This window comes from Eubalaena glacialis, chromosome 17 (assembly GCF_028564815.1).
Source record: "Eubalaena glacialis isolate mEubGla1 chromosome 17, mEubGla1.1.hap2.+ XY, whole genome shotgun sequence".
In the NCBI taxonomy this organism is placed as follows: domain Eukaryota; kingdom Metazoa; phylum Chordata; class Mammalia; order Artiodactyla; family Balaenidae; genus Eubalaena; species Eubalaena glacialis.
The window spans coordinates 52,865,925-52,880,387 of NC_083732.1; the positions used below are offsets into that span (position 1 = coordinate 52,865,925).

At 39.2% G+C, this 14,463-nt stretch overlaps 1 protein-coding gene across 1 annotated transcript in view; it reads right to left on the reverse strand.

Moving 5' to 3' along the window:
- Positions 1-1,415: 1,415 nt before the first annotated feature.
- The window catches only part of SNX31 (sorting nexin 31), a 66,273-nt gene continuing 53,225 nt past the window's right edge, over positions 1,416-14,463 (reverse strand). The window contains exons 11-14 of the mRNA XM_061171992.1: positions 12,584-12,697; positions 9,181-9,258; positions 4,021-4,077; positions 1,416-1,508 (exon numbers count right to left, since the gene is read on the reverse strand). Of these exons, the coding sequence (XP_061027975.1) occupies positions 1,416-1,508; positions 4,021-4,077; positions 9,181-9,258; positions 12,584-12,697 (342 nt within the window). The remainder of the gene's footprint in view (positions 1,509-4,020; positions 4,078-9,180; positions 9,259-12,583; positions 12,698-14,463) is intronic.

Consider the following 14,463-nt stretch of genomic DNA (forward strand, 5'->3'; position numbering starts at 1 on the left):
ATTGGACACCAACTCCATGCTGTCTTGGATACTCGCAATTATGTATCAAGTTGCAACATATGAAATGGGTAACATTCAACTATTTTTGACCTACAAAACAGCAGTTACATATGGTTCAATCTAATATATGCATCTTCTCACCCCAAATACAAATTCTCTTTGCATTCCTAGGGTCTTCAATAGATCCTTATACAGTGTAGGCATTTGCTATTAAATAGAAATAGACTTTGACTATTCCTAAACTGGCAAAATAGAGGATAAGCTTCTATTTTAATCTGAAAATGCATCCTAGCCCATTAATACACTCACCACGGGTGATCTGGGATGTTTATGATTCCCCCTTGCAAAAATGTCCCACTACAGCCTGAAATATAAATATAAAACTTTATGGCGCTAGAAGTTATGGCTAGAGACATTGCTTTATAAATATTATAGGGCTTTAATAGATTCTACACTTCAAAAAATGATTCACAGAATTTTCATCAATAAATTCTATGTTCACTAGAATATATTTCATATTTATTATATAATTAGTTACACAACCCAGTTAGAAAAGAACATTATAATATGGCACTTTACCTAATTACATTGATTCCTCGGTCCCTCTCCCTTACTGCGATCTTAATTCTATATATAATTCTATTCTATAATTCTATTAATTAATGATGAACTGAAACTGGATAAGAAAAAGTCTAGAGAAAAAGTATACATAGTTTTAAAGCTAAGGTATCTGATATCAAGTGCAGGGCCCCATTGGTTTCCAAAATAAAAATATTCAAAATAGCGTCATGACTATTGAACTGAATTCAGTATTCTAAGAACAGAATACAACTACAACAGTGGAGAAACAAAGAACTGGGCAGCCTATTACTTTGAGTACATCCATATTGGTAGGCTCAGAATTATATAAGGAGACAAATCGGTATTTCATCTCCTCCTTGCTCTGGTGATGGATTAGTGAAGTCCAGATTTCTTTTTCAATTATTCCATTTCTTAGAGCCACAGCTGATGAGTCATGTCTTCAGATCTTAACCCCAAATGCATTTTTAGTGTTTTATATTAAGCCTTTCATTCATGCAATATCAGAACATATAAAAGGTTTCATGAAGCCAGGTAAATATCTATTTTAGGGGGAAAAAAACCCCAACGAGCTTTGTACTAATTGGTTCAGATTTGCCATTTGTCATTTATAAGTCACTAAAAACAAACTATATAACTTCGTTTTGCATTTCCTTTTAATCTTGAGATGAGTAGAGTTCTAAAGTAGTCTTGATGAATATGGTCCATCTTAATGTGAAAAAAATGGGAAGGAGTCACATTTCTTCCACTGGTGGTAGGAAGCCTACTTTCAACCCCCAAGCTCTTTCATGGTCAAGACAACCTTTGAGAACATTTTAAAAAGTTAGACTTTCTCTTCAAAGACCTTCCTCCTTTATGGTCCCCAAACCACAGTCAACTTCAGCTGTCTTAATCTTGCTTTTTCTTGGCAGAAAACTAGAGTAGTCTTTCTGTTACGAAGTAAACAGAGAGGTTAGAAATATATATGAGAGGAAATAATTTCCATAACAATAATAATAGTTAAAAAGCCAAAGTTTAAAATAACATAAAAAAGGCAACTGAAAGGTTGTATCTGTTAAGCACTGGTTGTTTTAAATGGTTTTATCCTGTAGAAGCTTTGTTTCCGAGGTAGGTAGACATGTGTTAGTGCTGAGTGCTTCCTACCGGTATGGAGAGGTACGCATGTCCAGAGCACCTTTCCAGGCACTGGGATCTCTCCAGGTAACACTTGAACTCTGCCTCTCGTCTTTTTCCCTTCTCTTAAAGACATGTGACTTTCAATTGTTAACTTCACCCAAAACCTTTAGTGCACATCCCACACAAAGTTTTAAAAAGTATTATAGTTATTTAAAAATACTTTAAGAAGTTATGGTTGCTGCAGACCTTCAGTAAGTGAACAGTTGGCTTTCAGTGTTTATAAAATCTCTAAGACAGGGCCATGGAGAGTGGGCTTTGGCCCTGGTGAAATAAATGTGTGGCAGCTCACCAGGCAGAGCAGTTAAAATTTTTTTTTCTCTGAGAGATTTGTCTTGATAGAGAGGCCCCATGGCAGAGTGGTTAAAGGCACAAAGAAACTTTATTTGTTAAATAACAAATAAAGACAGCTTGGGTACGGATACTAACTCTGTCATTTACCAGCTGTGTGACCTTGGGCAAGTTACTTAACCTTTCTGTGTTTTCAGCTCCCTTGGCAACAAACCAAAGATAATAATAATACTTGGGTTGCTGTGAAGATTAAATGAGTTATATGTGGAAAGCAATTATAACAGTGCCTAGCTCAGGATAAGCTCTCTATAAAGGTTGGCTAAAGTAAGTTGGAATTCAGTATAATTGGACACCAGGCCCCCTTCTGACATGCTGGCCCTGCTCAGAGCGTGAGGGAGGTTTGCCTGCTTTAGCATTGCTGCTCACCCATGCTGACTATTGTGTTGTCTGTTGTTCTAGGACAGTGGCTCTCAAACTCAAACATGCATCAGACTCAACTGGAGGGGTTGCTAAATACAGATTGCTGGCCCCCAACCCCAGAGTTTCTGATCCAGTAAGTTGGGGGCCTGAGAATTTGAATTTCTAGTAAGTTCCCGAGGGATGCTGACCCTGCCAGTCTAGGGACCCCACTCTAAGAACCACTGTTTTAGGATAATAGTTCCAATCCTGGCTGTACTTTAGACCACGTGGGGTGCTTTAAAAAATTCTGCTGCCAGGCCCCTCAGATCAGTTAAATCAGAATCTTTGAGGGTGCGGCCCAGCCATCATTAGTTTTTCGAGCTCTCCAGGTGATAACAATATGCAACCAAGGCTGAGAACCACAGCTCTATGCCATCACTATGCTGCCGAAATGGATGAATTTAAGTGACGGAGTGATTTTACAGATAAAGAAGTTGAAGCTTGGTGTAGTGTTTCCCATTGGAGTTCTTGCTATAAATGCTGATTTACTGAATCCACCTTTTGGGGTGAGGCCCAGGAATTTGCATTTCAGTAAGCACCCCAAGAGTCCCTTATACACATTTAGTTTTTTGATCTGCCTGAAGACACACAGCCAGTAATTGGTGGAGTTCTCACCTCCTGTCTCTGATGTAAGCAGCCAGAAATGCTGTTATTATGTAGGAGAGACAGCTCTGCATTTAATCTGTTTTTAAAATTTTTCTCTGAGCTCATTCACTCAAGGAAGGACCTTATATATTTATAAATACTGTACTTATATACTATCTTTATATACACAGTGGACTCTGTGACAGGAGCTGGACCAATAATAAATCCCATTCAAATGCTACTTAGAGGCTACCTTTATTTTGTTCACCCACTCTAGGATTTGAACCTTGAAAGGAAGCATTAGTTAAGGGCACGGCTCCGGAATCAGACTGCCTGCTTCCTTCTACCATTGATAACTGTACAGCCTGGAGAAAGTCACCTAACTCTCTGTGCCCCAATTTCCTCAATTGATTTATAGGATCATGGTAAGGATAAATGCATTAATCCACAGAAAAGTACTTCGAACAGTGCCTGGCAATGAGTGTCTATTAATGCTTTCTATTATGATATTTATTGTTACTGTTATCTGCACAGCAGACCTAAATGCTTGAAAAAGTAGTTTATAAACTTAAAAGTTCTTTTATACAGAGTTCACCGCAGAAAGTCAATGAAACTAAAATATACAGACTAGAAAGAGGATTTTTAAAAAATGTATGGAATGTAGAAGAAAATTACTAAAGAATTTTGTGTGCTTCTTGGAAGTTTTCTATATATAAATTCAGGAAAGTATTTCTCCTCACCCAACTGGGTGCCACGGTAAAAAGACACTATTTCTATGATGGTTGTCCAATTGGACCAGCCTATACGGAGGAGCTTCTGTGAAAGACAATTCTGGCTTAACCTTAAAAGTAGAATGACTGGTAACTTAAAGGGGAAAAACGGGCAGATTTATCAGAATTATAATATATCCATTACATAATTTTACTCACAGACCTGGCTTTGTTGACTGTGGTGTTTTTTACTTTTGCCTTGTTCTGGAACTTCAATCTGCTAAACAGATTAGTGAAATGTCAGTCAGCACAGCCGGAGAAGCGAGCACACAAATAATCTATTTAACCAGCACATTTCTCCTTCCACAATAATCCTCTTAATGGTCCCGAAGGCTGCCAGTCAGCAGGACACCTGCTCATCAACTGCACAGGCCCCCTTCGTTTGCAAGTATCTCAGCGTTACAGAAATTGAGTCCCCCAAAAGTGAAGTGAAGCTTAATGTTTAACATTGGAGGCTGCCTGTGGATTTTGTGATTTAACACAGCTTTTAAAAGGACTTCACACGAAATGAACTCCTGAATCCAGAAATAATCCACAGAGCTCAAATCCATAGGCTGAACCAAAGCCAGATGGGGCTTTGATTAATCAAAAGGCATCATTAATCAAGGGAAGAATCAAACCAAAGTTTAAAATACTTGAATATATCTCATGCACATAAGGTAAACTTAATATAACGGTCAGGGGCCCAGCAGAACACAGATGGCCCACTCCTGGGGTAACTAGGGGAGTTTCTAAAAGGAACTGCCTAATGGGGGTGTGGGGAGGATTCAAGTGAATCAGTGACGGGGTGTGGGAGCCCTCGGAGGCTAGCAGTGAGGGGCTAGGGAGGGTGGGAGTAATTCTTACTGCTTCTAGGCCTGAAGGGGCGAGGGCAGCAGCTGGTACTGGAACCAGAGTGGCCGTAGCAGCAGGGAGGAGAGGCCACCTACAGGAGCTGTGGCCCTCAGTAGAGGGCCGGGCCAACCCCAGAGACCCAGCTGGGACAGAGTTGGAGAAATAAATACCCCAGTCTCCATTTTCTCCCACTCTCCAACCTCACTGGGTTTCCCCCTGGGTGACACCGGTTGGAGGCTGGAGGTCAGAGGGCGAGGTCACAGCACACAAAGGTAAGTCTCCTAGCCAGGGTTTAGGGGAAAGTGCTCTTAGACTCTCCTTATAGAAAAAGAAAAGAACTGCTATTAAACAACTATGCATTATGTGTGTATCTCAACTTATCACTCTATAATCTTGAATGTTTCTGTACTAATTGCCTTTCTCCTTCAACAAATAAACTTCTTAACACTGGATTCTCAGTTTCTAGCCACTATATGGTAAACATAGGCATTGGTAAATGATAGAATGAGGGGGTGAATTAACTAAGTTGTTTATTATTGCTTATTATTCATGAGACTATAGAGTGGGACATTACAAAATAAGTGGGATAAATAACATGACACTGCAAAAGAGCATTACCTTTTAACTTAATTTTGCCATAAAATACATTGCTTTGAAGGATACTTAGGACTTCCTTTAGGTTAATATTCTCAACAGAGATGGTTATATAGTTGAAGCCTATCTCAATAGTTTTAAAAAATCATTATTAGGTCTTGGTAAATGAGAAATTAATGTTCTGATATCTTATGTGTTTCGTTATTATTATTTTACGACATTACATTATAGTTTGTAAGTAGTCTTGTGCGACGAAATACAGAAGTTGGGGGAAACCTCCCGGAATTTTTCTCTCTCCTAGTCTCCTTCCCCTCCCCCTCCCCATGTAGAAATGAAATAGAACCCACTACAAATGTTAAGCAATTTCTGTTATAATCAGTTTCCTTGACTTATTTCAATAGGCTTTATATATTTTATATACTGGGGTAATAAAGTTGGGGGAAAAAGGTAATCCTTTTTTCATAATGCAGTATTCCTGCACTCTCTCTCTCATCAACAGAATTTCTGTTAATAATATAACCCTTCATTCCTGCACAGTAACTTCCCCCTGGCTCTCTAAAACTTTGTCCTCCTGCTGTGCTCAGACCATTCTTGTGATGACTGTAATGTCAGTACATTTTCTGTTTTCTGAACTGGACCAGCTATGCAAAGGCTACCATTCCTGGGACATCAGATAGCACTGCCCTTGGTGTTTCCCCTTCTCATCACATAGCAGAAACACACTTCAAAGCACCCATCTCTGAACCCAGTGGCCTTTTACATAGTCTGATCTTGCCCCAAATGAAAGAGGAGTGGAGAGAGAAATATTTATGGCAATGGTAGTTGGGGAGGGGAGGGGAGGTATGAGGCAAGCTGGAATCAGAAGGCTACCTGTTCTTTGCCATTTTTTGGAAAACCAATTTAGAGATTCAGACCCACTGAAGATGGTAGAGCAGAAAGGTCTCTGGTGACATCATGGAGTCACCATCCCAGCCCCAGACTGCCTACTTCTTGGCTTCTTTTAGATGAGAGAGAAACAAACTTTTATTTTGTCCAAGACACTTATTTTGTCTTGTTTTGTTTTTTGTTACAGGAAGCCAAATCTACTCCTAACTAATAGACTTTATTTTCAAATAAAATAATCCTTTAATTCTGTTCTAGTTACAAGTAGCAAATATTAAAAAAAAACAATTTAGGTTTTTGTGTAGGAGCATAGCTCTAAGAAGAATGTTACACTTCTTTTTCCCTTTCTGGTTTTCAATTAATACTGTCTGAAGAATTTAACATGTTTTTTGTTGCGTCTTTACATTTTTCTTTAGTGCATTTGTTTGACTTCAAATTTTAATGATCTCTTCATAAATGGTTCAAGTCTTACCTTTGAAAGCATTGCTTAAAGCTAACTAAGCTAATTAACTTTGTTAGCACTAAATTTCTTCTTTCGCTCCTTCCTTCTTACCAGGATAAAACAGTACTATTTAATCTCCCTAGGGACCATCTGCTTTATTTATGGGGCTCATTTGGTTACAGTTTTCTTAATTTCTCTTTCCCTCCCCAGATTCTTCACAATTATCAAAATCTTAGAATTTATTCTGCCTTGCAAATTAGAGACCTCTGTATCTTAGTCCATACAAGCCTTCTATAAGCGATAGGTGTCAGTTCAGACGTTATGTGTTTACCTAGAAAATGAGTGAATGTCACAGTCAGACATTTATATGGCTACTTTAAGCTCCATAAAATGACTTGTTCCCATCAGTTGTGCTTTGTGAGGAGGTCTAGAACTTAGTCGCAGTTAAACAGCTGATCTGTCTGTTCTATTTCCCTTCCAGGGTCCCGTTCTACCCAGGGGTTTTTAGATGAAATTCCAGACTAAAATGTGGACTATTCCTACAACATTCTCTTGAAATGTGGACTATTCCTACAACAGCCAATTTTCAAGAGGAAGGGTCTTAACTTTCTTTCTAAGAACCAAAATAAGGGAAGAAATAAAGAGTTCGTGGAAATAAAACTTGAGTATTTGGATAAAGCAGTACAAGTTTTATTGACTACCATGCTGATTTTGCTGTCAGCCACTGGGATAACTATAGATTTTAATTTGCATGCAAATCTAAGGAATGTGGTAGCGTGCTTGTTTTTCTTTAAAACTTTAAATAGACTACTACCTTCTCCTATTATAGAGCAAACTCTTTTGCTATTCACTGTACAAGTATTTCCTGCGTCAAATAGCTTACACTTTACTGAACCACATTTGAGAGTACTTCTCCCTTTTAATGGGGCTACTTTAATTACTTTTCTCTCTCTGTCTCTCAGTATCTGTCTCTCTCTCTCTCTACATATATATACACACACACATATGTATAATGACATGATATATTTATGTTTATACATATTTATCATATATATATGTAAATATGTAAATTGGAGCCTAAGAGGGTCCATCCTGCCTAGGAGGTTAGATTTTATTACTCTTTTAAAAAGAGCATCTTTGGGACTTCCCTCGTGGCGCAGTGGTTAAGAATCCGCCTGCCAATGCAGGGGACACGGGTTCAATCCCTGGTCCAGGAAGACTGCACACACCGTGGAGCAACTAAGCCCGTGCGCCACAACTACTGAGTCTGTGCTCTAGAGCCCACAAGCCACAACTACTGAGCCCACGCACCGCAACTACTGAAGCCTGTGCACCCTACTGCCTGTGTGCCTTAACTACTGAGCCAGCGTGCTGCAACTACTGAAGCTCACGTGTCTAGAGCCTGTGCTCTGCAACAAGAAAAGCCACCACAATGAGAAGCCCGTGCACCACAATGAAGAGTAGCCCCCGCTAGCCACAACTAGAGAAAGCCCATGCGCAGCAACAAAGACCCAACACAGCCAAAAAAAGAAAAGAAAAAAGACAAGTTCTTAATTAAAAAAAAAAAAAGCATCCTTGATTGTTTTATTGTTTTGATTTGCTACTTTCTAGTACATTTTGAAGTGTTCGAACACCAATGGGCAGTGAATTTTATCTTCCCTGGGAAAATATTTTCAGTTCTAGAAGAAAGAGAAATAAGTATAAAATGCAAGTTTTTTCTTAGAAAAAAACTGCTAAGTCAAGTAAAGATCAATGTTAAACTAATGGTATTATCCACTCTTTTATAAAACACTAAAATTAAATGAAAACATTAGGGAAAGTTTTCAAATATTTTCTGTTGTATTTTTAAAGACCAGTGTACTATTCTGCAAGAGAATTATGTTTACAAATGTCAACCAAGCATTAGTATTTGTAATCATTTTTTATTTAAAACCAAACTGTACTATCTTATTTGGGACAAGCTTTTTTCATGATGGTGACAAGGCAAGTAGAAAGTTTAAAATCTCAGGAACTCTCTTTATAGCACCAACATTTTCAATGAGTAACTAGGCCTTTATTGAAGAGATGAAGACTAGAAAAACAAAGCAAATTTTACATTGAGGAAAAATTATAGCCTTGAGAGCTTCTTTTACTCAATGGCTTCTCCAAACTGCTAAAGGCATTTTAATTTGGCACCGTGGAAGTATTAAGAGGCTGTGAGTTCTTTCTAGAGACAAAACTGCAGAGCTTATGTAAGCTCATTGCTGCTGTGTTAAAGACCTCTTAGGATCCTGTCTTTCTGATGTTGCTTTTGTGGTAAATCTGGAGTCTTCCGTTTGGGGGAAGGTAGAAATACAAGGATACAGAGTAGAGGATTACAGAGTTCTCAGCAATCCAAGGACGACTTCTCCTTGGAAAAAATGGCTTGCATTCTGAAGACTGAGCTCCCAGAAGACAGAGAAGCTCACTTCTGGGCAGTTGGGTTCTTCCCTTGAGGACCAGACTTGCTGGCCCAGGGAATTCATCAGTGTAGTTTTTCATCAGCTGATGGTGGAAACAAAGTGAAACATATACACAGATAAGAGCACTTACCATTTCTGGATTCTCTGCAGCTTGCTTTACCATCTTTTCTGAGATCATCTTTTTCAAGCAGCTACTCAGCAAAAAAGCCTAAGAAACCCAGAAATAAAGAACTCTCTCAATTGAAGAGATCCTCATTCTCTTCCTTCCCTCTTCATACAGCGAAGCAGATTTTGTGCTCTGCCCTAGAACAGTATGCTTTTAAGAACTTAGGGGACTTCCCTGGTGGCGCAGTGGTTAAGAATCCGCCTGCCAATGCAGGGGACACGGGTTCGAGCCCTGGCCTGGGGAGATCCCACATGCCGCGGAGCAACTAAGCCCGTGCGCCACAACTACTGAGCCTGCACTCTAGAGCCCGTGTGCCACAACTACTGAGCCTGCGTGCCACAACTACTGAAGCCCGCGCCCCTAGAGCCCGTGCTCTGCAACGAGAAGCCACCGCAATGAGAAGCCCCCACACCGCAACGAAGAGTAGCCCCCACTCGCCACAACTAGAGAAGGCCCTCATGCAGCAACAAAGACCCAACGCAGCCAAAAATAAATAAATAAATAAATTAATTAATTAAAAAAAAAAGAATTTAGAGTTCTTCTTTAACTTTCATTAATTTGCATAAGATATAATTAGCAAATAACCATAAATTTTCTCAATTACATGGATATATTTGCAGTAATTTTTAAAAAGGTAGATTAAAAATGACCAGGATCTCATTATTAATCTTTTTCCCTTTCAAAACTTCCCCCTTACATCCCTTTTTTTCTATTACTTTGTAAACAGCTCATGTCTTATGAGCAACAAATAATAAAAACTGCTTATAATTGCAATCAAATCAACTGATGATGGTCAATCTTATATTTAACTGTATGCATAATGACTGAGAGACCTATTATTAGGCATACATACTAACCTGTTTGAAAGAATATATTAGTACCTTATGGCTTTTACTGAACTAAAGACAAAATTAGTTGTTTTTCTTCATTTTTAAATTTTCTGGTATTTTTAATCATTCACTGTCAAGACTGTCAGTTGCTGCCAGCATCACCTGTGGCTTATTTCTGGCTCATCGCTGTTAGTGCCAAGACACGCGTCATCCATCTTGCTGCACAAAAGCCGGGGCTTCCTTTTTCCAGGAACTTCACCCCATGTGCCAAATTTAAGGTTCCCTGTGATTTTCCCATTTGCTCCTTTCCCACAAATCCTTTTTTTCCCCTCTTTTTTTCTGCTCTCAACTCTTGGCTTGTTCTTTTCTTATTCAGCCCGACTGAGGTTTGAGACAACTGAAGCTCAAAGCTTGAGGCTATAGAACTTTAGTATAAATTTGTGCTCAAGGATGGTCACTGAACAGGGTGGCTGGGGACTGGGGAAATGATGGAGAGGAGGAGGGGGGAGAGGGAGAGAAAACTCAGCTGGGGGTGGTAGCCGATATAGAAAACTCTTGGAGGACAGGACAGAGAAAGCAGAATTAGAGGGCGACTGGGCTACACAGAGGGAGCATTCCAAAGTTTTGCAGGACTGTAGAGCTTGATGGGTTGCATTTTATCTAAGGGGAGAGAAAGGAGGGAAGGGAAAAGAAAGGGCTGCCACCAACAAGGAAAAGAGTCACAGATGTGGGGTTTATACACAGAAACAAAATTTGCCTTCCTGGTTTAGCTGAAAACTAACCCTGTTTATCTGTGCATATATGTAACCTACACAAAACCAGGGTACGAAATAGTTAAAACAACAAACTCTGAGCTGATGCAGCTAGGAAGGGTGTTTAGTGGTGTCTCACAAGGTGGGGACTGATTCCATACTCCTGTACAAAGTACAGAGATATGTAGGTTAGGATTCTGCTATAAGCCAGGTAAGGTTTATTAAATATGAAGGGACAGAGCTTCTGTTTAAAGGGCTCGGGAACGATTTGGGCCCCAGTCCTTTTTTGTATTTGCAAGGCACACAAGCCACATTTCTGTCTTTTGCAGAAGCAGCTCTTGGGTGCAGATCAATAAACCCACACTCCAAAGGAAATAAGACCTTACCAGGAATCCTTTAAAAGAATGTTTATTGCACGTCTCTATAGTGGCTTAAACTCATTTGCCTCGGACTAGATTAAAAGACCATAATAAAATTTAACTACTGCACATAACATTCTAGTGGAAGGGCGTGGTTTCACTGCCAAAATCTCTCTGTGTCTCTCCAAGTGACTGCAGATCTTGCCTCGGCAAACCATCCTATCATTTCCCTAAGAATGTTTTCTATTTAAGGTGAACCTGGGGAGACATTTCTTTAACCTAGGATGTTGGTTTAGTACTTTGTGTTTTTCAGAGGACGTTGATATCTATTATCTCCTGATCACCCCTGTACCAGTAGAGAGTTGAAAGGGAGCTTTGTGCCTGAAACCAGAATGCTCCATGGAACACAGAAGTGAGTATGATCACCAGGGACTCAAGTTGAATATAATGTTGATGCATAGATTACTTTGATATTTTGGTTTCATTTTAGAACTTCTGTAGTTTTGACTCCAAATTGAAATAGTTTATCTCCGTAAAAAGAATTTTCAATTGGATTTGGCATTTAGAAAATTAGATTTTTTAATGGATTTTTTATTTCAATTATTTCAAATTTAATTATTGCTACCCAACAGCCATTGTTCCTTCTTCCCTCGTAACAGAACACTGATTTGGAAGTACCCAGCTCTAGGCAATGATACTTATTCTAAACTGATCATGAATCCAGTTCCTCTATGCTAAATGCTTGATTCCCAGACTCCCTTGCAGCTAGGAGTGCTCATGTGACCCAGTTCCAGCCAATGAGACAAAATGGAAAGTCTACTGGGGGGCTTCTGGGGTAAGGCTTTTGCTTTCCAGATAAAAGGGATAGCTTTTATCTACTTGGAAAATGCCAAACGAATTATAGAGATGCCAATCACTTGCCTCCAGTATTCTTATTAAATGAGATGATAAATATCTGTATTGTCTAAGCCAGGGGTTGGCAAACAAATCTAGCCATCCCACCTCTTTTTATAAATAAAGTTTTATTGAAACACCCATTCGTTCATGTATTGTCTGTGGCTGCTTTTGTGCTACAATAGAGTTGAGTAGTTGCAACAGAGGCCATATGAACCTCAGAACCTAAAATATTTACCAACTGGTTCTTTGAGAAAAAGTTTACTGACCCATGGTCTAAGTCACTGTTAGTTGAGTCTTCTGTTACTTGGTAACTAAATTCATTTCTAACTGATATGAAAGCTTTGGTGACTAGTAAAATAAAATAAAATGAAACCAAACAAAATAAATGACATTACAGGCTCAAAAGAGCATGTGTAGCATACTCTAGTACTCTGCTCAAGTTGGTTTGGGGTAATGTGCTTTGTCCACCCCAGAGTGCAAGAAAGCATTTTAGCACAGAAGGTTTTCCTGCTCTGCCTTAAGAACTTACCTGTTTGGTGTAAATAACAAACCACTGCCAGTGACTATCCTCACTATACTGAAATCTGAGCTCTAAGTTCTGGTTGAGAGTTTGCTGGGGCCCATCTGTATCCAGCAGAGTCCCCTACAAAGGAAAAGATATTATTTGATATTCAGTAGGAATGTAAGTGTCTATTACGTGCTGGGCAAAATATCAAAACAAGTGAGACTATTCCTATTCTCAAGAAACTATAAATATCAATCTACTTGGGAGCCATTAAAGCAAATCATCGTAGTGTGATATAATAAGTATCAATATTATAAGGGAAATGAATACAGGTCTATGGAAGTAAATAGGATGGACACCTAATCCAGACTAGGATGTAAAGGAAGGCTGGAGGAGGCTGGGGCGGGGGGGGGGGGGCGGGGAGGGGGGTGGTGTTATTTGAGGAGAAGTAGAAATTATCCAAGTTTGTTGTATGTTTTTTTTGGGGGGAGGTGGGTGATGGTGACAAGTGGTTCCTGGTAGAAGAAAAAACAAGTGCAAATGCACTGAGGCCTGAGGGAACCTGGCACACTGGAGTGCGGCTGAAGCACAGACTGCGAGGCATGGGGAGGTGGTGAGAAAAGGGACTTAGAGAAGCAGGGTAGGGCCAGATCCTGAAAGCCTGGAGAAAGCCCCTGTGGTTTTTGCTATACAGCGTCTATCCCTTTCTCTTCTAGAACTGGAGTTTCAAATTCCCTTGGGAAAAATTTCCCTCTTCGCTGTGGCTCTCTAGGTAGGACTGTCAGGAAATGCTACCCTCCTGGAGGGTGGCACATGTATTGCATGGTTTATGAATTATATCTCACTAAAACTGTTACAAAGGAAGAGAATGATGGTGTGGTATTGGTGGAGGGATAGACACAAAGATCAGTGGAACAGAGCAGAGAATCCAGAAATAAACCCACACAAATGTGCACAACTGATTTTTGACAAAGGTACAAAAGCAGTTCAATTGAGAAAAGATAGCCTTTTCAACAAGTGGTGCTGGAGCAATTGGACTTCCATAGGCAAAAAAAGGGAACCATGTTCTAAATTTCACGCCCTATATGCAAATTAACTCAAAATGGGTCATGGACTTAAATGTATAACCTATAACTATACAACTTTTAGGGAAAAAAAAAAAAAAAAAACCCCGGGAAAAATCCTTCAGGATTTAGGGTTTGGCAAAGAATTCTTAGACTTGACACCAGAAACACAATAAAAAAACAGATGAATTAGACTTAATCAAAATTAAAATCTTTTGCTCTGCAAAAGGCCCTATTAAGAAAATGAAAAACTGCAAAGTGAAAGAAAATATTTGCAAACCGCATATCTAACAAAGGACTAGTATCTACAATAAATTTAAGTACTTTCAAAACTCAACAGTAAACAAACAATCCAATTGGAAAATGGGTGAAAGATATGAAAAGACATTTCACCTAAGAAGATATACAGATGGCAAATAAACACATGAAAAGATGTTCAACATCATTAGCCATGAGAGAAAAGCAAATCTAATCAAATCATTAAATACCATTAAACACTTATCAGGGTGGATAAAATAAAAAATAGTGAAAACACCCAATTGCTGAGGAGGATCCAGAGAGACTGGATTGCTCATACATCACTGGTGGGAATGTAAACTGGCACAGCCCCCTTGAAAACAGTTCGGCAGTTTCTTAAAAAATTAAATATGCAACTTCCACATGACCCATAAATGGCACTCCTGGGCATTTATCCTAGAAAAATGAAGACTTGTGCTCAGACAAAAGCTTATACATGAATATTTATAGCAGCATTATTCATAATAGCTAAAAACTGAAAACGACTAGATAGTAGTTAAACAAATTTTAGCCATTCCCTACCATGGAATACTGCTCAGCAAC